At 37.7% G+C, this 24,621-nt stretch overlaps 1 protein-coding gene across 4 annotated transcripts; it reads left to right on the top strand.

Annotated features, from left to right (window-relative positions):
• Positions 1-24,621, top strand: FHL5 (four and a half LIM domains 5). 4 transcript variants are annotated; one of them, XM_083856457.1, is made up of 7 exons: positions 1-18; positions 655-683; positions 13,280-13,458; positions 15,702-15,876; positions 18,181-18,350; positions 20,444-20,630; positions 21,814-24,621. In XM_083856457.1, exons 3-7 carry the CDS (start codon positions 13,303-13,305, stop codon positions 21,963-21,965), a joined length of 840 nt encoding a protein of 279 aa, XP_083712583.1. In that variant the 5' UTR covers positions 1-18; positions 655-683; positions 13,280-13,302; the 3' UTR covers positions 21,966-24,621. The 4 variants fall into 4 exon arrangements, with proteins under 4 accessions (XP_083712583.1, XP_083712582.1, XP_083712581.1 ...); XM_083856456.1 differs by lacking the exon at positions 1-18 and adding an exon at positions 213-408; XM_083856455.1 differs by lacking the exon at positions 1-18 and having other exon boundaries at positions 432-683; positions 21,814-24,620.

The following is a 24,621-nucleotide window of genomic DNA, read 5'->3' as shown; positions in this document are numbered from 1 at the left end:
ATTGCTGCCATGCTGATGGTAATCCTGTGTGAACACTTCCCCACCTGCTGGAAAGCATCAAATTGTTACAGCCCAGAAAATGCTTAAGACATGTCAGAACATCTGAGTTCTGCTGTGTCCCTGAACATCTTTCCTGAAACTGGAGGAGGTTTTTTCCTGCTCCCCCCCTCTCCCCCATATCCTGTACACAACAATCAGACTTTAGTAATTGAAACTTTTTCTTTTCTGATTTAAAAGCCCACATGAGGCCTTTTGAATTCATTATTCAGGAACTAGTGTGTATCTGGGGATGAATAATGTTCCATCTTTCTTTTTTCTCTTGCACTGAACAGTTTTGGTTTTTAACAGAAATGCCTTTTTCCTTTTGAGAATTCTCAGAAATATGTCTCTTTAAGAACCTCCTACATGGTATGTATTTGCAATTTGTAAACACAGCATGTCAAAGAATGATTTGATTCAGTGGTGAGGCAGCCAGATATTTGCATGTCATGAGGTCTAAGGGAAACAAACTGACCCTCAGCCTTCCCCCGTCCAGTCAAATTCTGATGGGACCCTCAAATAGCTCTGGCAAAGTGTTCTGTTTCTTTTGGACTTGATGAATGCTTGTTCCTGTGAAGACGTGTAATTATTTCTTCCTTTATTTTCTTGCTGGAGTTACCAAGAGAAGCAGCTTAAAACTAAATGTGAGTATTGAGGCTTTTTTCTGTTTTTCCTTTATCTGCTAATCTTTAAACATGTTAGAATAGAAGATAGTTAATTTAATGTTTTGCAGGAAGTTTTTCTTCACAAAACTGCGGAATAAATTAGATGCAGACTTCCACACCTATATTATGTTTTAAATTTTGTATACCTAAAGAGATGCCACAATTAATAATTAAAATTAATTTCTTAATAATTCTTTTCATTGCACTAATTGGCTCACCCACTAATTTGGGGAAATATTGATTGGGATTTCCTTTGTAAAGAGATGAGGATGAGTTTTGTTTACTCCAAAGAACCATCCAACAAAAAATGAGTATGCTGTTTCCCATAGCATTTGTATCTCCTAGCAAGCTTTCATAGATATTTGATTTTGCAAGAAAAACTTCTAGATATTATCTTTTCTATTAAGTCACTTGTTTCTGGCATAAGTAATTTAACACCTAATGTGGATTGTTCTTGATTTTGGAAGTAAAACAGTTTCCAAGCTGATTTTTATAATAAGTCAAAATATTGCTGTAAACAGCAAGTATCATCTCCAAATTCTCCCTCCATAAGACACTTTGTGTTACCTTTATTTTTCGGATCATAATTTTGTTTGGAATTACATTTAGAAATTCAGTTTTAGATGGCTTGTTTGTTTGTTTGTTTGTTAGTGTTAATATTTTCTTTCTCTTTATGTGACAAGTCGCTACTTGTACAGTAACAGAACAAACTGTAGTGGATTTGATATATTAACACTATAATTAATGTTAATTTCCAATGGTCATCCTGTGTAATTTTACTGCAGGATCAGGAAAGTCACTTTGACTCAAGTGTGTTTGCGTGGTAGAATTTTGAGATTATACTAACTAACTTTCAGGGTTAGAGAAAAATTAATTCAAAAGCTGCTTGAAAGAGAGTCTGATGTATGGTATCTCCAAATTATTTGCAGGCAGTCATGATTTATAAAGCATATATTTTTTGTTTGATATGGTAAGATACATGTTCCATCACCTCTGTACCAATAATCCCAGCTTTCTTCATTTATTTTCCCTACCAGAGTTTTATTTTCCGAAAGAGCAGTTAAGAACTTTTAGTATTGCCTAACCATGGACAGACAGAAAGAAATATTTTAACCAGCATGCTTCCAAACATCAAGCCCAAAATCAGACGACGAAATTTCAAACCTGTTGGAAGGAGCAGCCTTCCTGCCAACTTAATCTCTAGGTGCCGTCAAGGCTTTTAGATCGCCTGGAGAGTAAATCTGAGCTGAGGTTTCCTCCACATTTCCCTGGCAATTTAGGATAAATGATGTTCATAAATTAATCATTTCTAGTTCAACTGTTCTATTGAAATCTCAAGAGCCTTAGGTTTGGAAGCTGGCATGGTGAAATGCTGCTGATGCTCCGCTTGGACTGCTGGAGCTGAATTCATCCCTCTGGGAACGGGGTATGCAGCTCTTGTGAGAAAGGAAGCTGCAACCTCCTTGTTTCATACATTTTATGTTTTCCTGTAAAAAGTCAGAGGGATCAAGTAAGGACATTTTTGTGGAAATATGAAAACATGACTCCAAGAAAACAAGTTAATAAAACCCCATGACATAAATTCTGCAGCAGAGATAAAGGGAAGGGCAAGACTCACAAAGGGAAGAAGCTACACTGCCTTAGTTCCTTCATAATGATGGCTGAGTTTAATTTCTCCTAGAAATCACCCTGGAGAGGAATGAATCTGTCCTTTAGCTAAAAAAGTGCCTCACTCATTAACTGCAGCAGGTTTAAGCTAGTTTTTGAATATACCCATTCTGTGTTGCCATGTAGTACATCAGCTATCATCCCTACTTGTACCCCTTTCTTAGACTTAAGAGTTTTCTTTTATTCTACTCATTTCATGCTAGTATGCTACTTTTCTTCCCAGCTATGGTTGCCTTTGAATGTCTTCAAGGTCCATGTAAAAGGACTAGTTAATTCTTGCACATCTCAGCATAGTGTGTGTAATGGATCTGAACAGGCTGTCCTAGCTGGTCACTGGCCTCACACTCAAGAGACTTTATCAGTCAGAAAAATATTAATCCTCCTGTAATGTGTCTTCGTACATGGGTAGCAGAATTAATAGCAAGAATGGCCAGGTGCCAGAGGATGGTGTAGTTGTTGACAGAACATTTTGCATAAGAATATTCATCATAAGCTCAGAGTCATAAAGGACAATTTCAAAGTGCGCCACTGGAACATTTTATTACTTCCTCTAAATTTGGAAATGTTTTCTACCTCTAGCACTGAGAGCTGACCAGTTGGCAACCTTTATACACTAGTTTTAACTATCCCAGGCCAGTGCCATGGATACAGCCTGATGAGCAGACCCATCTAATGGCAAAGGTGCAGTGAATGGCTTCTTTTGTTCCCACTCCTGCAGGTTTGCCCTCTGACCTTGAGTAAGTCAATTACTTTCATTTGACAAGTATTATCCTTTTCTGTAGACAAGTAACTCACAAGTATGTTTTAGGATTACTTTATTACTGTTGTTAGAAAAGCATTCTGAAACCTTTGAAAAGAAGGCTGTAAAATACCTCAGAGGTTTAGGTTTTAATTTTATTAATCAGAAGCCCATAACATTATTAGGCGTAAACATGATTATCCAGCTGTCTTTCTCAAGTGAGCTCTTCAAGTTTCAAATTCAGCCACATCATGATTCATTTATGTACCAAAACATGCAAAACTGTGGCATAATTAGAGTTCAAAAATCTAACTTCCATTGGAAAAAATGTCTAGAGTAAAAACTATTTCATGCGGCTCTTCTAATTGGCAATCTTTGTTTAGTTTGGTGGTTGAAAATTGAAGAGCATGGATAAATATTTCAAATTAAAAGGACAAACAGTTTGAGTTTGTTGGGTTTTTTTAAAAACAGTAGCAGAATTCTTAATTTGTTTGATCACTTGCTTAGACTTTTTTACTGAAAACTTTTAATAAATTTTTCATAAATTAGCAAAAAGGCTTTGGATTGTATTTGTTCCTTGGTGCAGTTTCTGCCACTATGTTCCACTCTCCCTCTCCTCAGATCAACCTTTTTCACCACAGCTGATCAGAATTATGGTCTCTGAGCACCATCCTCTACCAAAACCAATCAAGTCCAATCTAGCTTTGCAAAGATGATTGTTGCTACATTCTTCACATCAGCACTAGAATAAGTCGACATCAACCAGACTCTACTAGTACCAGTGGGCTCACTGTTCCACAGTATCCCTGAGTTAAATTACACATTCTTAAAATGTTCCTTGATGTTAGGAAGGAAGGAATGCCCTTATTCTTACCAAATTTCCTACAACATTCTAATATTTAGTTGTGGATTTTATTTGTCTGATGCAAATGTTGACTGTCTTGGGTGTTCAGATAAACTTTAGCCTTAATTTTCCTTCAATCAGATAGGTCAATCCTACACTGGAACTGATTTTTAGATATTGTGTATTTATAATCATAAAAAGAAAATCACTCTGAAAGTCTTGGTGCCAAAAGCAAAGCAAAAACCACAAAAAAACTTTCTCATATATCATGACATTACAAAAATCCCAGCAGGGCAGTTACTGAAGGGTCGGTAACCTCACATCATAATAAAGAAAGACAGAATACCATGGTCTACTAATTTTAAATCATAGCCACTTTTAGACTACTTTAAATAGAAAGAAAATGTTTAATGTGTGGTGTAGAGATTTTAGGGCTTAAGGGAAATGTTAGGATACCCAGTCACATAATTGTTCTGCAGATTTTGTCTCCCAAGAAGGCAGAACAGGTAATGTAAGAGTCACAAAAGCTTCAAGTTGGCAAATGTCACTGGCAGGAACCCAGGGCTGAATCTCTGCAAGTACTGGTCGTTGTTGCTGCCACAGGATGTGAGGATTCAAGTTAAAACGAAGTCAATGCCATGTTGTCCCCTATCTTGTTTGACAGCACATTATCTACTCAAATGTTCAAGACTCCAGGGGTCTTTAATTAATATTTTTTTCCTGCTTAATCAATGATGCAGAAAGCCACATATTTTAAGAGAAAAAAAAAAAGAAAACCACCAATATTTTTTTTTCTATATTTGTCCTAGTGATGCTGTTCTTTTTCTTCCCTAGTAGAGGACAAACAAAAAGCCAAAGACCTCCACTCCCTGCTCTTTATCCTACCAGCCCTACTCCTAAAAGGGTTCTCCTAAAAGCTTCCAGTGTCTTCAAAATTCCTTTTGTGAGACCACTTCTAAAACTGTTTTTACATTGTGAGTCCCTTTGACTATTCTAGAATGAAATTTGTTGCATAACTATCAAGAGTGAATATAGGACATGAGGTAAAAAAGAACGTGAATATTTGATTTTTTTTTTTCCCCAGCCCAAAAGCCAGCAGCATGTCCTTGATATACCTATGCAGATAAACTAATAAGGTTTTCCTGTCCACACTGTATTTAAAGCACCCAGGGCAGGAAATAAAAGCAAGAAGCCACCCTGCTGTAATCCCTCATCATTGGTGATATGGACACACAGCTGAATTGCACTATTTTGTAACTGCAACCTTGGTGCAGATGCTGAGACTTCATAGCTGAATTGTGCATAGAACTACCCAATAGATAAGAGCATATCAACCCTAAACTGCAGAATTAAACCCTAATCGAGAAAATATTAAATCATCTAATTTGACACCCATGAATTGAGATAAATTATTCAGCTACATTAATTTGCAGTCAGTCACCAGTGTTCTAAGGGTTCCATTTTAAGAGAAGAAATAGCAGGTGGTCATGTAACACTTAGAGGGAAGCAGAAAGAAGGCAAATAAGTCTGTTGAAGAATACCCACATCATATTTTCATGTTGGTTGGTTGTTGTGAGCCTAGAAACCTTTCTCACCATCTGTCTCAGTTGTATCGCATAACCAGTTCATTACTGTAAAAATGGTAGAATACAAAGAGTGACACTTCTTTTAGATTTTCTTTACCAGATTTTTTTTTCTTTAGCAGATTACTTGTTCCATGGGCTGTCTGCCTAGCAGAGGCAATATGTGCATATGTATTTTAATATGCTTCTGCTGTTATTATTATCTCTGTATTCCAAAAACAGTGCAACTGCAGAGCATCATTAATGCTAAATATCATACCCATACCTACTGTGTTGTCATCAAAAATCCAGAGTCCATAGGTAGAGATCAGGCTGTTTCTATCTCTCTTCAATGTTTCTGCTTACTCTTCTCTCCTTGTTGCCCAGAGAAGTCGTGGATGTTTCATCCCAGACAGTGTTTAAGGCCAGGCTGGATGGGGCTCTGAGCAGCCTGGTCTACTGGGAGGAGTCCCTGTCCATGGCAGGGGGATTGCAAATAGGTGATCTTTAAGGTCCCTTCAAACCTGTACCATTCCATTATTACTTGATCTTGCCTCTTGAAATTGCCCCTCTTGAAGCCTGTTTTCCCTAGGGGGGGATTGGAGAGTGATACAGCAGTGGTCACCCCAAACATCTCGCATATAATGGGAAGACGTTTGCAGTGCTACATTTGCACTGGCCATAATTTCTTAGGCTGTAGAGCAGTGGCTTTATAAACAATGATTTCTGTTGGTGTTATAAGCAGCCTAGGGCTTGTCTGCAGAGCCACATCATCCCTGTTTTCAGAAATGAGCTTGATAAGGTGGTAGCCAAGCCTGATGGAACACTCCAAGCAGAAAAAATAGCCTATGGAATATTTGGCCTACAAGTCAAAACACCAAATCCCAATTATCATTGGGAACAATGGTAATTGAAGTAGTGATCTTACATACCAGTACTATTGACAGTAGCCTTTGCTTTTCCTAAGCTGTAATGCCGTCTAACTCATCACAATCTCTTAACAAGGCGGAGATTAGAAAATTTTAGATTTGGTTCATTTTGATAAGGTGTCATCCTTCTATTAAAAGAGTGCTGTGTCTTGGTTTGTATTTTTCCTCAGAAAATTAGGTCAGGTTGGCATAGCACAGCTGGAGATTAGAGGAAAAACCACTGCAGCAGATGCTTGATTATCACTTGGGGGATTTACATTTGGATTTGGGGGAAGCAAGTCTTTCTCTTTTTAAATAGAGTTATGAAAATCCTTTCTAATTTTAGCTTGTTGCTAACAATGCTGCTGCTTCTGATCATTATATTTTTGCTCATTTTATTTCTTAAAGCAGTTCTAAGTAGGTCACAGGCTTTTAAATAACCATTCTAGAAAAAGTTGTGCTGTGTAGTCAGTTGTAGTTATTTTTTATAAAAAAAGGATTGTAATTCATCTGATGCACCCCTTCTCACACAACAGTAATCTTCCACCTTGGTATTCCTGAAATAAAATGTAAGGGTAGGGAAACCTAGTCTCTACGGCTAAAACATCTGCAAAGACAAGAAATTACGTGTTTTTTTCTTTAAGACCTTAAAGATTACTATCAGAATCAGCATTCCCTATTGAAGTTCTGTTACTTCTTGTTAGTGGCAAGACTGTTTTGTTCGGTGACCTCTGGGCACTTCATTCATCCTCGTATCAGAGGTATCATTTCTTATTACTGCAGTTTTCCCCAGGAAATCTTTCAGTCCCAAAGGCAGGCTTGTGTCACTTCCAGGAAGGTGTGTCCCTGCCTGGTGGTGTCGGTATGGTAGAGATGCTGTTGTTTCCTTGGGGCACTTCTGCCCAACTGTGCGGGCATTTTGTGCAGATGTGTTCTAGCAAAGGTGGTTCCAAAGTTCTCCTCTGCTGCTGCTTTGTACCAGTATCCGAAGGGGGCCTAGTGGGAATCTGGAGAGGGACTCTTCATCAGGCAACTGTAGTGATAGGAAAAAGAGTAATGGGTACAAACTGAAAGGTGGGAAATTTATTACAGACATTAGGAAGAAATTCTTCATCATGAGGGTGATGAGGCACTAGAACAGGTTGCCCAGAGAAATTATGGATGCCCCAGCCCTGGAAGTTTTCACAGCCAGATTGGATGGGACATTGAGCAACATGGTCTAGTGGGAGGTGCCCCTGCCCATGGCACTGGAGTTGAAACCAGATGATCCTTAAGGTCCTTTCCAACCCTTAAAATTCTATGAGTCCATGATTTGCACAGTAGGGTTGAACTCACTCAGATCAGGACTTCAGTGCATGTCTTCATTTGTAACTTCCACTTTCTGTTTATTTAAACACTTTCGGAAGTATCATTCATGATTCCCTAATCGCGGATTGTAGGTGAGTGTCAAAGCAGGAAAGGGTACTTGAAATAAACAGGCATGTACAAGACCCCTGTTTTGTTGTTATGAGAATGCCCCCACTCCTGTTCTAACACCCACAGGAGAATATTGAGGGTTTGTGGAAATTTCTACCCTCCCTCTTTTGCCATTCAGCAGTGATAAATTTTCTGTGGTCCATCAGAGAATCAGCTTGCAACTGCCCCTGCTGAACCTCATGAGCCTCTTGTCACCCACTTCTCTGGTTATGGGGAGGTCCCTCTGGATTACAGCACATCCATGTGGTGTGTCAGCCTCTCCTCCCACTGTGGTGCCATCTGCCAGTTTGCTGTGGGTGCCACTCTGTCCCATCTAACTCACCAGTTAATTTGAGTATTCTTTATCAAATGACCCCTTTGTAATAGATGCAACCCTCAAACTTGTTTTATGGTTCAATGTGGGAAGTACAACTAAGAATACTGACAGGATTTTACATTAAAAATTACAACAGTGCACAGCTGAATTATTTCATCATTTTATTCCATACATTTGACATTAGTCAGAAAGTAATGAGTTCCATAATGGCCCAGGAGAAAACTCTTGCTCTACCAGACTATGTGAAAACCTGTAAAAAATGTTGGTTATATTTCAGAAAGAAAAAAAAAAAAAAAAAAAGGAAGAATTTAGATGACGACACCATTTGAGTTTGTATGGTGTAAACAAAGCATACAGCAATACCAATTAAGGAAAAAAATACAAAATTCCTGAGATGCTTGGTCCCCTAGTTAAGCCACAGCTCTTGCTCTTTTTGCCTGTAGTTATGGGGTGTGTAAAGACAGTACAATTCAGTACGGATTACCAGACCAACCTCTAAAATACCTGCTTTGCCTTGACACTCCACCAAAACAGTGTCATTTGTGGACCATGATGCAGGATATTTGGATTGTTACAGCTGCATCCCGTTTGGCATCTGTCCTGGCTGCTTAAAGGAGAATTTCATCAGCGAGAGGTCTGCACACACTTAGATGCTTCCAGGACCTGACACTGTAATACTGTCCTGTGCCACAGAGATAAGATAGTTCAGAGTTATTATCTGTGTCTTCTTTCCTGTAGGTTCTTGGTTTCACTTGATCTGTGATATATGCCCCTAGTTGCTATTGCTTCCCTAACCATTTTTAGAAAAGCAAATATTACAGAACCCTTAATTTATGCAAATACATGAGACAAAAATAGAAATAGGGAAAATGAAATTAGCAAATTCATGCAAATAAGGGAAATCACTTTAAAAGATAAAAACATGCACTTACCTGAAAATTAACAAGAGCCTAGGGCAGCTTTGTGTCCTCCTCATAAAAGACCAAATTGTTTTTCTTATCTTTCAGTGTTGTTCAAAGGATTTTTTTCCCATTTTTTTTTCTTTCTTTATGCCTCTCTAAGAAAGAGCTTTATTCCAACAATTGTATGCTCTTAAAGAAAAATATTATGAAGTTCAATGGCAGGTATATTTAGATTGGGAAATAGTCCATTATAATTGCCACAAAGTGAAAGATAGAATATTTTTACCTGTATGTACATATCTGCATCCAGATGTATATACTAATTCCTTCCTGAGTATTATGAATGTTTCTGGGCTTTTTATTCTTGTATGATGTGAGGGAGATTAACATATATTTATAGAAAACATCACAATAAATTATTGAGAGGTATATTAACCTTCTGGTTCAGCTTTTTTAGCTTCAGTGAGAAAACAAGCATTCTTTTCCTGATGATTCCATCTTTATCAGGATTCACAACTTCACAACCATGTTCTTACAGCTTTCTTCACTGGAAGTCTTTTAGTGCTCTGCATTTTATAGAAAATCATTTGGTTCTCCAGAAAGTCCCTATCCTAATTTGTTGTAGCTAAATTCTATTTTTATCTGCTTGAGCAGCAGGCTGACTAGCCACGTCTGGGTTTTTTATTTTCATCGCTTTTATCATTCAGTCCATGAAACTGCTGCATTCTCAAATCTGGCCCCAGGGACGCCAGTTACAATATCTTCATGTCCTTGGCAACACCTCTCTGCACCTCTTTGGAATATTCTTAACACTAAAAATGATACCACATATCCCTGCCTACCAGGTACATAAAAATCAACCATATTTAGCTTCCAGTTTAAAATGTTCCAATTTAAACAGTAAAATCATCTTTTCCCAAGGAATGGCAACATGGCAATCCTTCCCTGTGCCTAGGACTCAAGTTAGCAGCTGGAATGCTGGAGTCAGCATTTCATTCCATGAGAGTGAATAACATCAGATCTCCAGAGATTTCTTAACTGACCTTCAAAACACAAAGTCTAGCTTCCAGAAAACTTAAAGTAAACATGTTTCTCTAGAGATTAGGATCAAAGCACAAGGAAAACATTCTACTTAACTGCGTGGTGTTCATGTCATTACTTATGCATTGGAGCAAGGATAAGTGGTGCTGGGAGAGATGGGATTCGCCTTTTTTGTTGCATTTTCTAATAGTAAAGGTAGTTCCCAAAGGTTATCTATACCTCTGCCAAAAGGTTTGTAAAAATCTTAATTCTTTTGCATACCATTGCTGCTTCATTCCCAAACATGGCCTTTTATGATGATTCATGGTCAAATTCTGAAAACTTTCTGAAAAAAATCTTGGGTGACTTGAGCATTTTACTAAAGGAGCAGCCCAAGGACACCCTGAGGCTTTGAGTCTGTTCTTGGGGGTACTTTTTTAAAGTTCTCAAGCAACAGCTCCCATCTGTAGAACAGGATTAATAGGACTTTACTCCCATATCCATATAGGGGATTAGGAGGATAATTACATTAAAAATTCAGTAGATCTGAAGTACTACAGTAGTGGGTCTTGTTTGTGCAAACAGCCTGAGCTTCCTGGAACAGACAGACTTCCTGGGGGGAAAAAAGGAATAATCACAAGAACTGCTTTTTAAAGAATATTACTTGGTATGAAGAGTTTTTGATAACTTAAAAACCTGATTGGCATCCATTAGAACGAAAAAACAGATATTTCTACAGATATGGGAAGCTATTTGTTGGTGAGTTTTGTGCAACAAAGTGTGCTATAAGTAACAAAACTTTTCATGAATTCCCTGTTTGGATTTTGCTGTTGCCACTTTTAGGCTGAGATGAAACTCTGTCAGGAAGCAGGAGTACTGATCCTGCAAGCAGCAGATCAGAAAGGTGGTTCACTCAGGCTTATCCTCCAAGGCAGTTCATAACTTTAATTCCCACTAAAAAAAAAGAAATTAAAATCTTCTGAAACCCAGTTTCAAGCATGTCCTGTGACCTTGACTATGAGGCACAGCTAATCACAAACACTCCTTGATTGTGTCCTCAGACACCAGTTTCTATTTCTTCCCTGATACAAAGCAAAATGCGCAAAACTTAACCTTGACTTTCCTCATGACTGTGATTGTGCATTAAATGCACTGAGCTCTGCCTGTTTTTTATGTCATGTTCTGTAAATGTACAAGTTGATGGATATAATTTTCTCATATAAATGGGTTTATTTGTTACACATTCAATTCTCTGTTTGATCTTAAGGAAATGGAGGTTCACATTCAAGCCCTGTTATATTATTTTTCCAAGGATAGCACATAAAACACATCAGAAATATTTTTAAGAAAGCATGTTTCCCACTGATCTGAGTTCAAGATTATTTTATTTCTTTACTACACCCTGTTTTGGCTGACACAAATATTAAGGGTAGTAAGAAATACCATGCATGAATTCAACTCTAAAGAGTTTCAATTTACAGGAGCAACAAATTTTCCAGTCATTACTTTTGGTCTGAAATATATATGACAGCCTCTCTCCTGCCCCTTTTCCACTGTTTTACTACTACACCTCCCAGAGCAGATTAATAAATGCCTGCCCTTCTGAACTGGTGACAGTGGAAACTTGCAGTAATTGGTTTTTTCTCACGGCTCAAACAACAATTTTGGTTTAGGGCTTACCGAAGCAGAAACCCAGAAAAAGATTTTATGCCTTTTTAAAACCAAACCATAGGTATAAGACAGTCAGTGAGTGTATAAAAGTATGAGGGTGTAACTCTAAGTGGATCAGATGTAGATTTTGTCATGGATGAGAACTCCCTTGAATCTTGTCTTTTGTATGTTCTTCCTTATTCTCAGGCTCTGCATCTGGCTAAGATAAACTAATTTGCCCTGTTATTCAAAGCGCAAAAATTTCAGCTGCCCAAAGTCACTGACATGTAAATATTTTAGAGGACCTTCCTAGTTGTTTCCAGCTCCTCTAAAATTCGTGGTGGTGCTGGCTCCAGCTACACCCATTGAGTTTAATGAAGAGTGCAATCCGACAAGCCCAGCAGATATTTTTGGGGTTGCTTCACTGTGGACTTTCTGATTTTTCTTCCTTCATTTCCAAGAATCAAGACCCAATTTTAGCAAAGCGATAATGATCCAACTAGTAATAAGAAGACTGAAATAAGTCTTCATCTCCACAATCCTTAAAACATTCACTATTGCAGATCTATAAGCAGCTGAGGTTTGGATGCTTGTCCAAGCCTTTTTAGCCTGAAATACTGAAGGATGGGAAACTCATATAACTGACTCTCAATAGAGTTGTGGTATTTCCTGCATTTGTCTGGCGCTGAAATATAAAATATCTCACATTATTTTGGTACTGCCAACATGGAATCTGGCAATAAAAAAAATATGTAAGAAAAAACAATCTTTTCCAATAATGACAAGGGAAACTTTTTTTGAGATCTGATTTTGACTTATGATTTAGTTTATTTTTCTTTATATTTTACTCTTTTGTTCTCCAGGGGTATTTGTGTGACCTTACAATGCCACCAAATATTAGCAGCACAGTTGGGATAATGCAACAAAACAGTCATATATCCTGGAGTCTCTTGTCTCCCTTCTGTTGGGTCAGGTAGATATGGGGGTGTTTTGAAAAGAAAGGAATGACCAGAAAGACAGAAGTATCAAGAGAAAGTCAGAAACACACTACAAAGTGCCTGCCTCTTCTCTTTGGCCTTTTAACTCCGCAGTTGGTTTCATTTCTGAATTATTGCTTCTATCTCCATTACCTGATTTCTGGATGAACCATATCTCAGAATCCAGTACATAATGCCCATAATGCCAGTAGTTGTACATAGAGAATGTGAAGATTGGCTTCATTTTCAGGTGTCTGACCTGAAACAGTGTTACAATAAGCTGAAGCAGCCCTCTTGCTCCCCATCATATAGATAATACAATTCACAGTATGTGTTGTTAAAGGCTACCATTTTATTGTAGAACAACCCAGCATTAAGAAATCCGGGATACTGCAAATGACCAGGAAATGCCTGTCTAGCTTTCACAGGTAATGCAGCATTACCTGTGCAGCATTAGTTTTTGAGCAAGCAAATGGTCATGCATGGACTACGTGATTTTCCCATCTTTTGCAGAGCACGTGGAGGGCCCCAGCAGGATGACCAGTCACACAGACTGCCATTTCTGCCTGCAGTCTCTCCGTGGCAGGAAATACGCACTGAGAGAAGAAAATGCTTACTGTGTCCCGTGCTATGACAGCCTCTATGCCAACCCCTGTGAAGAGTGCAAGCAACCCATTGAGTGCAGCTCCAAGGTAAAGATTCAGCTTGCACTTTTTGTTCCTTGTTCAATCATACACAAATACAATTTCTTTAATGGCAGATATTCACCCCTATATCCACCCCAGATATCCACCCCTTTGCACATCCCTGTAGTGCTGAAGAGGCCTAAACATAGCTGCTGTACATCCACACACAGCAGAGTGAAACAGTGCTATTTTCATGAATGAGAAAGCTCTGGGATCAAAGATGAGGAAATCTGCACATGCATATCCCCCAAGCATACAGCGAGGCTGTAATGTATGGACCTCAGCTAGGCTCCATCCTTCACCTCCAGTCACTCACTGGCTGCACAGTGCTGGAGGGGTGATAGGGTGGGTGGTGTAATTCAGTGTGTCAGGTTGATTGACACATTGGAACTTCTGAGAGATGTTAATTGAAAAAATATTTTGAGCATTGAATAAATTACTTTGACTCTAGGTGTTGACAAGCAGATGCCAAGCTGACAAGATAACATTTATAATTTGCATATTCTCTCTCTCTCTTTTGGAAATTAAGTACTTTTTAATTTCTGCTTAATTCCATGCTTACCTTGCTCATCTCACAGATGGGGTATTAGTGTTTCTGACCTTGTCTTTCCTTTTATCTCTCCATTTTTTTACAGTATTTATTAATAATTCAAGTTCCTCTGTGGTTTTTTACAGAGTTTCTAGTACCCCATACTTCAATTTAGAGCATGTATATTTGACTTTGAATTTTAAGGTCAAATGAAACCTATCAAAAAGCATTTGTTTTGCCAAGTTCAGTGTGTACTGGTCACCTTCTCCCCATGCTCTCTTTGCCTATGTTCCTTAGAAAAAAAGGACAGAGAGTTATTAAAATAAACCTCTTGGAAGGCTTTCCCAGCCCAAGCATTTCAAAGCACATTGTCTGAGTACAGGAATCAAGCAAGGAAAATGCTGTTTTGGATGAAGGCACTCCTCAAACTCTCCTCAGCATTTCACTCACAGCAATGTTGAACACGTAGCACCAGCCAAGTTCACCAGGAGAACACATGCTTTGAGTTCACCTAATTTCACCTTTAAAATCAAAAGTTAAATAAGTGACAAGTTTACTGTTGCTGAAGATCATAAACAAAAAGCCATGTCCTTGGACTGAGTGGAAGGAAAAAATAGGAGAAAAAAGCAGACATGGTAAGAAAGGAGTGCACCTGGCTAGAGACATCTCGAAAAGTGGCACACAGAGATCTACAGCTGATTGTCTCACCTCTGCCAAGGGGCTAGAGCTTGGTTTTCTTCCTCTCCTCCTCACCTAGTCTTTACCTCAGGCTGCTCAGGGCTGACAGCCTAGTTCCTGAAAGGTTCAGGGTGCTAACTAAAGCAAATGAAAGTGGTAAGTGCTCAGCACCTCCTGAAACAAGGCATGGTATTTCTTTCATTTTTAGCTTTTTAAAAGGCAGGAACATGATAAAGGAGAACAATGAGATTGGATCTGTGCCCCTTTATGTTTTTTACTTATAAAGGAGCCCTGGAAGGGTTTCTTTTTTAAGCTGGGGGTGTTTTTTGGAGGTGCACTTTTCCCTTGCTTTTCTAACTTCGGAAAAATTAAATCTGGTGTTTGTTTTTTTTTAGTTTTAGAATTATTAGTCAGGCTCTCATCCATATACTGTTAGCTCTTTCATCCCTTAAGCCCATTGAGTCTTAAACAAACATCATTTTTTCTGCCAAGTTTCAAGTTTCAAGATTTATATTAGATGTAAACAAAAGCAATTCTTTTTTTTCTTAATCTTACTAATAATCATTTTGTTCTTAATGAGATTATAATCGCTTGTTTTCTGACACCATTCAAAGGTTTTCTCCCAAATTTGCCCTAAACCAGGACACATAACATTATGTCATGTCAGCTAGAAAAGAGTAGTCGCATTGAAAATACATAAGGTTCATTTCGAATTCTATAGAATATGGGCTTCCTCTCCAGTGTTCCTTGCACATTAAAAATGTTGATCACTTGTTTCCACTTGAAAGGCAATTGTAATGCATAATGTGATTCTTCCAATGAAAACATACCTCTATGTTACATAAGGAAAGCAGCTCCTAATGGCCTCTGCAAGGGATATACACAACAGTGTGACACTGGGTACCTTCATCTTTCCTGAGCACAATTCTGCTTGGATCCACCACTGCAATGCTATTCATTTTTTGTTTTAGTTCTAGAAGGAACTGAAGGATAAAAACACAGTAAATAAATGTTTTCATTACATGAACTTACTTTCTTCAAGGATCTGGCCTACAAAGGTCGTCACTGGCATGAGGGATGCTTCAGGTGTGCCAAGTGCAGTCGCTCACTTGTGGAGAAACCATTTGCTGCCAAGGATGAGGTCTTGCTCTGTACCGAGTGCTACTCTGATGAGTATTCATCCAAGTGTTTTCACTGCCAGAAGACCATTATGCCTGGTAAGACAACAAGGGGCCCTTTGCTGAGAAATGGAACCACATTTTCAATAATCACCTCCTGGAATAACCGAGCTACAAGGTCCTTGACTTCCAGAGCAGCTTTGAGATGACTACTCTTCCTTTGTGTGTAGCACTCTCCCAGCAGTGGGGAGAAGGCAGGCAGACACTTCTGAACGATCGCTAGCAGGTCTTACGAATCCTTATAAAAATATTAATAGTTCAATGCAGGGTAAAATGTGTTCATGTGTTGTCCTTGATTCTGTTGCAGTTCTTAGGAAGCATATCCCTCTGAGAGCAAAGGTAGACAAACTGAACTATTGTGAGCAGGAGTGCCAGATCAGAGAAGTCATCTGCATGTTTCCCGCCTTGACCAGACCCTGTGCTTGTGCTCTTTATACTAGTGCTTTCACTCAGAAATATTTTTTGTTTAAATTGTCAAAGCATGAAAATTTGCCTTCAGATCATTAGCAGCATTTTTACTAAACTAAATACAAGTCCATTTTACAATATTGTCCATGTTTACAATAGGCTTACCTCCTGCCATTAGCAGCCTTGAAAATTCTGCACTTTCCACTAAACTGTTTCTCAGCTTTTGATTGTATTCAGGACACGCTCTAGACTTTTCATTGCTACCACATCAGTAAAGCTCATACAGCAGAGTGATTATCCAAAAGCTGCCTTTTCACAGGCAATTGAGAGAAGCCTCAACATCATTTGTTGCAAAAGGAAGCTGCTTGCTTAAGAAAGTGTGTTGCTAACTTTTGGAACAGAGAATATCAGTAAATTTGGCACTGATGTTGGAATTTTATTTTTCAGTATATCTTAATGCTGAACAGTAAGATCCAGGCTGTGCAAAATTACAGACTTACTATTGATACTAGATTACTCATGCAGTATTCAACCTGTAACACTAGTTTGTATTTTTACAGTTGGTTTCCTTTTCATTACAAGTAAAATCTGCATTACTGGAAAACAACATTGTAACAATATAGTTCTGTTCGTTTTAAGGATTATAAACTGCTTAAATTTAAACTTTTACAAGATTATACTGAAACATTTCAGGAATTTTAAACTGCTTAGATAGCTTACAAAAATGTTGTCAAATAGGCGCACCTCACTAGATGTGATCAAAAAAGTGCCAGAATACACTCAGGTTTGCATAATTATCTTCTGGTGTATATCCACGCTGCTTGTTTTGTCACAGAGTCTAAATCGTTGCAGCAAGTGCCTGAAGGTGTGAGAAACAGTGCAACAGTGGCATGGGAATGCCAGCCAGTCTCTGTATCATTAAATTCCTTCTCATCAGCTTGCTAGCTCTGTGTTGTAAAGACCTAGCTGTGAAAGACTGTGAAATTAGCCTTCTGATCCCTGAAGGATGATGAAGCTGCAAACCTCATGTCTAAACATAACCAGTAGTTTCTCCACTGGCCCCACAGTTCAGGGAACGGGTACAGTGGGATTAATCAGTTATAGCAGCAATCTTCTTCTTCATGTGGAAAAGATGGTAAAGCACCTTGCACCTCTGTGCAGTCTGATGCTACCTACAGGTAGGAAGCTATGGATGGAGATCCACTGAAAAAATTGCTCCCAGGTATATGTGCATATCTTAGACTTATGTTTCTACATCAAGATAGGACACCTGTACACAGAGATAAAAGCTCTGAAACTCCTTTGACAAACATTTAACTGAGCAACTTTCTACCCTTGTGCTGTATCAAAAGCATCTAGTTAAACATGATAAAAAGGATTGCTGGTCTAGGACAGAAATGGTGAGCTAGGAGAAAGCAGTTTAATGAGCTGTATGACAGAAACAATTTTTGCTTTTAGAAAGTTGCCAGTTTAGGCTGATCAAGATAAATAATGCATGTATAAGTGAAGGAGCCTTAGTTTAAGAAAGACAGAAGACAGGACAATAATAAATGTACTAAACATCCAACAAATTAATCTCTAATTTATAAAAGTGCTGTGTGCCTGAACATTATCACTGAGTTGGATGGTTTGAGAGAAACTGAGCAATTCAAGCATAATCACAAAGAAGAAACCCCAAAAGATTCATATAGGAACAGATTCTAAAAATCACAGCTTAGGCAATTCAGCACGTCTAAATAAGATTATTATATGGCACTGAATGTGTTCTTAAAATTTCAAGTGCATTCTTAGAAGTTCTATTAAATTGAAGATAACTGTTTTCTTGGGTAATCCAATGCTGAGATAGAAGGCTCAAAAAAAGAGCATTCCCAACATTTAAAACTTATATTATAAGGCTATATCTGAGAGGATTGTCTGCTTTGGTTTTTTTTTCAGGTTCACGTAAAATGGAATTTAAGGGAAGTTCCTGGCATGAATCCTGTTTTGTTTGCCAGTATTGTCAGCAACCATTGGGAACAAAACCATTAATCACCAAAGACAATGAGAATTACTGTGTGCCCTGTTTTGAGAAGCAATTTGCTCACCATTGTTACGCTTGCAAAAAGGTAATTAAACACACAATGCAAAAATTGTCCTAATGAGACAATATTGCCCATGGGAGAAAGGGCTGGATCATGTGAAATGTGTGGTGAAGTAAGAGTAAGATCAGAGTCTTCCCTTGACAGTGGATGCTGAAAGCCAACTGCAACAGTGTCCACTCTTCTTAATCTAAGACTGATTATATCTGACATAAACTTATTTTTCAAAACAAATGCTTTGGACTTCTTTAATATTGAGTATGATTTTTATCAAAGGTTAAATAAAAAGTTATTTAAAAGTTCTAAGTTATATAAAACCTTTCTTTCCTGAAAATCTCTGATTTTGTCTTGGTAAACATGCTTCTCTTTCCATCCTTTTTCAGATGTATTCATATGCATAATTAGCCACCTGTACTGAGAAAATCATCCACAATCTTGACTATTTTTTCTTGAAATGTATCAGGCAATTAGCAGATCAAGTAACATTCAGTTGTGATAAGACTCGTCAGGAGTCCCATTGATGCAATACATGATGATACCTTTATGGGTACCAGAAAGCTTGATTTGATTTCTTTTTTTCCCCCAAGTAAAGATAAATAAATTCTTCCCTCCCTCAATTTCTCATTTTTAAGATTGTCACTTGTTGATGGAAATACTTAAAGCATGATACTATTCTAGTGTGATACTTTTCTCTAGGGAAATGTTTTAAACTGCTCTTTATGGCAGAATTTCACTTATTCTTTAGTACCTACATCACTCTGGAAGCATTTGTTTTTTTCACTTCATCAAATAACTTATAATTTCCTGTAGTTATGTAATGATTATGTAAACCCCTACCTCTAACAAAAGCTTTTAATTTCAGGAAAATATGCTGTCTATTTCTTTCTTCAGTAGTTAAACTTTAGAAAGTACTTTTATATATTCCCATGTCTCTACATCTAGCCTTTAATTTGCATTAAACGAACACTCCTACATGAAATAATCAGGATTTACTTCTTTAAAATTCTAGGGATGCAAATAGTCCCCCTACATAATAGCTAAAACCATTTTACTTCTGAAACTTGCATCAATTCCCATACATGAGAATTGAGCCCAAAGTGATTAAATTGCCAAACCAAATCTTGAATTTTTGTCAGCAATTTTTAGATATTAATGGAAATGCAAATGCAACCACAAAGTAGCCCAAAACTGAAATGTTAAAGGGATCAGAAACTATTTAAATCTCTTTATTGCTTGACATGACCCAAAATTATACTTTTTTTCCCCAAAACTGTATATCTCCAGGGAAATTTGATTATAGCACCATTTTTATTTAAATTTCTTCAACTTTTTCTCCTCCTGTTCCAACAATATTCATTCATTCATTCTTTTATTCATTCATTCTCTTTCATGTGACTTGATAGTAGAAACACTATCTTACAGGTCATCTTTATCTTTATAAAAATTTCTCTGTAAGTTTCTCACAAATTCTGTGAAACCAGCTCTTTACCACACATATGGGAGCCAAAGAACAATTGGAAATTTCCCTCTTCAGAAATAACCAGTGCAGAGCTGTGAGTGAATTGTTGGCAAAGAGAAGTGGATGACACTGATAAACATTTCTTTTCTTCTTCTGACTGTGTAGATCTCCTTTCTCTTTTACTTCTGTTTCTTTACTATTAATAGGAAGTTATTTACTTTAAATAGAAAGTCTTTCTATTTAAAATACTGTTACAGTTGAAAGACAGCAAAATACTGGTTGGAGATTAACTATTATCTCAGCATCAGTTCTCGCACCCACTGCCTATCACTGAGAATTTCTCTTCTGAGAGCATGCCTGATTCTAAACACTTACCTACAGTATAATAGAAAAAAATTCCTTTAAAGATAACATATTTATTACAAATTATGAGGTTATACTGTGATAGAAAATTGAGAATGACAAACCAGTAGCATGTGGAGTTCAACTGCAGATTAGTTAAATGGATAATCCAGATGAAAAAAAGTTGATTTGACCACCCTCTCTTCTCCTGTGCATATTGGAAGAGAGAAAACAAGTGGAAGTACTTACAAAGGATTGGACAATCCTTCATGATTCACACCTTTGTTTCTTTGTTCTGTCTTGTTTGTCAACACATTAGGTTATAACTTCTGGAGGAGTGACTTACGATGACCAGCCTTGGCATAAAGAATGCTTTGTGTGTGCTGTGTGTAAAACTCAGCTGTCTAGACAAAGATTCATTTCCAAAGATGAGTGCCCATACTGTGTAGACTGTTTCAGCAAATTTTATGCTGAGAAGTGTGCTGCTTGCAAGAAACCTATTACAGGTGAGTCTCATCTTCTAGAGGGGACCAGACAGAAATGAATCATCAGTCTCCTCTCAAAGAAGACTTTCACTTTAGAAAAAAAAATTAAAAATACGCCAATGATAATGAAAAACTGAAGGAGTTAGCTATCAGAGAGACTTTCTCTGTGTCACATGTATCTTGCTAGGACATACTGATCACACGTGTTCCCTAACTGATGAGGAGTTGTTTTATGTGCCCAAAGGAGCTCCTCCATTGTTTGAGGTAGTGTTTTCTGTAGTAAAATTCCTCCTTAAGAATATTTAAAATGGCGGGTTTTTTGCTCTTCCCAGGACAGTACACACAAACCCCTCTGTAATTTCTTCAATTTAGTTTTTAAATGCCAATGTGATCAAAATTAATGCAGACTAACTGCCTGCTGGTAAGACATACCTGTCAAATTAAAAAGCTTGCCAAATGCAGCAGGGCTCTATTTCATGTAGCCTTGTATACTTATATATGATTTCTAATTAGACATGTATGTCACTGATCCACGATAGCTGAAGTTTTCTGAGAGCAGTTGCTGGTGTTCTGCATTTTAATCCTATCATGTGTGGAGTCAGCTGTTGAAAAGTACTGCCTGATTCTTACAGATGCATGCTGCATGTGTCATTGGACAAAGAAATCAATGAATACCCAATCATATGTGCATGACTTAAAAAAAACAACTACAAAACAACAACAACAAAAGCTATTCAAATTCCCTCAATCCTCAACATTTTATTTCAGATAATTCTGCTAGGAATCCCATCATCTGGTAATTTCCAAAAGAATGCATCTTGAAGAAATTTAATTATTAAATTTCATTTAGAGTTGTATAGAAACTATATGTTTTAACATATTGCAAATAAATTTCATGAGAGTTTGTTGGGAAGATCAGCAAACCTGGATGGACATTCTGATAAACCCATTGTGCTCAGATCTCATAATGGGATACACAAGCAAGAGACTGGTGGCTTTGCTTGAGTATTTCCCACTGTTTAAATTTTAGTTATTTTTCAATTCAGTCAATAAAGAATATTTCACACTATGGATTTTTGTTACTTTTTCCATTTGCTGTATGAATGACAACCTGATCACACATCAGAAAATCATCTGTTGCATTACTGAACCATGTCCAGAAGTACTGGATTCAGATCTTCTTTCTTGTGACTCTCTCTTTCAGCTCTCGGAGGTGCCAAATACATCTCATTTGAGGAGCGTCAGTGGCACAGGGAATGCTTCAACTGCATGAGATGCTCAGCCTCCCTGGTGGGCCAGGAATTCCTCACTCGGCAGGATGACATCCTTTGCCACAAATGCGGCTCTGCTTCATAGCTCTGTGGAAAGCTCTACAGCTGCATTATTCTCACACTGTAATAATGTAGTTCGTTGGTCTGCTGAAAGAAAACCAGATAATAGGTACTACAGTTATTTAGTCATTCAAGTAACTTTCCAAGAGCATTTAACTCTGCCATAGTTCTCAACTGCTTATAAACAAAAATTAAACAACTGTCCTACAATGGTTAATAAAATAATGCAGAAAAGATTTGTATATATTTTAAGCCTAACTCCATATGTTTTCCTTGTAACACACTGCACTCTGCTGTTAGAAGCTTAAAAATTTATCTTTTATCACCTCTGAACAAGCAGGATTGTGTAAAGTCTGTTTAGCATATGAATAATGATGAGGCATTAGCAGTGATTCACAGATGCAGATCTTGGCCTGGAAAGCTGGGCACAAGCAGTTTTCTGTTGGATCATAACATTGAAGAGAACACCTTGTAAATATATTCTTCCATACTTTGAGCAAAAAAGATGCTGACAAAGCAGGAAGAAATTGTGAGTAGGAGATGCTTTCACATTGAGGACCGCAGAGACAGAGGCATATTCCAAGGGAAAAAAGGTCACTTTCCTCCCCTGACTGGGATTGCTACCCAAAGAAGTCAGGCAAAACACTACAGCACGGGACCTTTCCTAAAACTGGATACTGTACTTAATTTTTTAGGCATAGCTGCTCTAGAACATAAGTAAACTCATATTTTCAGCTACTGCAGGAGATAAAGACTGCCCAAGATTGAATAGTGCTGAAGTACATTTTCCAATAACTAATATGCCTTAAGACTCTATTACCACTGTCTTTGCTATACCTTCAAATACATGCCTAAAATATTATTTTTTATTAGTTGACACAAGAGCCAACTCATACTGGTCCATTTAACCTTGTACTTTCCATGATTCAAAACCGTTTTGCCAGCAATTGAAGCCCTGTTAAAGACCTTACCTGCTTGGTCTTTGATTCACAGTTCATTCCTCTGCTTGTAAATTCCTGCTTGTGGACAGCAGGCTATAAACTCTCCAGAACCAACTCCTGATTCATTTCACCATTAGCCATATGTTTTTTAACAGTATGTCAAGAATTAGTGATTGTCATTGAAAGCCAGGTAGCTCTTGCTTGCAGTACAGGGCTTTAGTTTCTAGATAGCCAGCCTTTAAATCTGCTTGCTGAGCTCCAGCACTCAAATGTCTACTATTAAAGGTCTTCTGGAGCTGAGTTACAAACATACATCTTCTTCCATAGTGTGTGTTACAGTGGCCTGGTTCATGCACAGGGCCATTGTGGATAGAGCAGTGATGTTAGGAATGGCAGGCTCTGCACTGTCCAGCAGAGTTTGAGTTCTCATCTTGCATGTCTTTAAGCCATTTTTCGTTAGACTCCAACCTTGAGTGCAAATAACAGAGTTATTTGGCTCACTTAAATGTCTTTTATTCATATTGAAGACAGCCATTACTTTAGGTAGAAAAGTGAAAAAAAAAAAAAAAAAAAAAGAATATGTTTGCATGGCTAAGCCAGTGCCGAAGTGCAGTGGCATAAAATCAGTATGGAAAATGACTGACCAATGAGTACATAGCAGTCTGTTGTCAGTCAATAAAATATTGATCTTTTGCTCTGTGTGGTGTTGATTTTTGGTTTTCATTTTCTTCTTCCATGGTAGCTTTTATTGCAGTCTAGAGTTTGATTAGTTTATGTTTTTCATTTTATCCCAGCTGATTTCTTTTCTATTTACACATCTCCCGTGGCTGACACAGGTTCTTGGTAAGGCTTAGATACCCATAAATAGAAATATGTTTTATTGCCTTATATGTATAACTATATATATACATACAAACACACATAGTTCACAGTTCACGGTTATGTATGATGTTCTAAAAATTTGCACTGAGCTATCAGAAATTAGTAAATGTTAATGTTCCTTTATTTTTTAATTAAAATTATGAATCACCATATTCAGGCTTGTCTGTGAGGTCTACCTTTTGTTTGTTTGTGTGTAATAACATTCAGCACATCTCAACAATGTGGTTTTTGAGCCCTTTATTCAGTCTCCTCTGAAGAATTGTACATCTTAATTACAAGCTGATGCAGGAATTACCAGGCAGCCTCCTAAGACATGACAGAATCACAGGTCAGACACACTGATCATGATAATCCCTGTCTTCCAGCCTTAACATTTATGAAAATGAAATTCTTCTCTGACTCATCAACTAATTATATTTTTAGAAATACCAACTGAATTATTTATTTCTTTTGCAGTAAATACCGTATAGTCAAATCTGACTCTGAGCATTTTCATTTCAGAATAATAGTAAGAAATAAATGTGATTGCTATAAATAGTCTGAATAAAAGTTATATTAGAGAGCAAATTGCTATTTCCTAGTCTCTATCACCAGCTACCAATATCTGAATATAAGTACAGTGATACTTTGATGGTGGGCTGACCTTGGCTGGATACCAGGTGCCCACAAAAGCCCCTGCATCACTCCCCTCTGCAGCCAGACAGGGGAGAAGAAACACTACTCAAGGCTTGTGGGTGTAGATCAGGAGAGAGAGACATCTCTCAGCAATTACTGTGATGGGAAAACAGTCCTGACTTGGGGAAAAATAATTTATTACTAATCAAATCAGAGTGAATAATGAGAAATAAAGCATTTTAA

Source organism: Zosterops lateralis (assembly GCF_965231275.1).
Source record: "Zosterops lateralis genome assembly, chromosome: 3".
In the NCBI taxonomy this organism is placed as follows: Eukaryota; Metazoa; Chordata; class Aves; order Passeriformes; family Zosteropidae; genus Zosterops; species Zosterops lateralis.
Note: the sequence above shows the minus strand (reverse complement) of the source record. Positions and strands in the feature narration are given on the sequence as shown.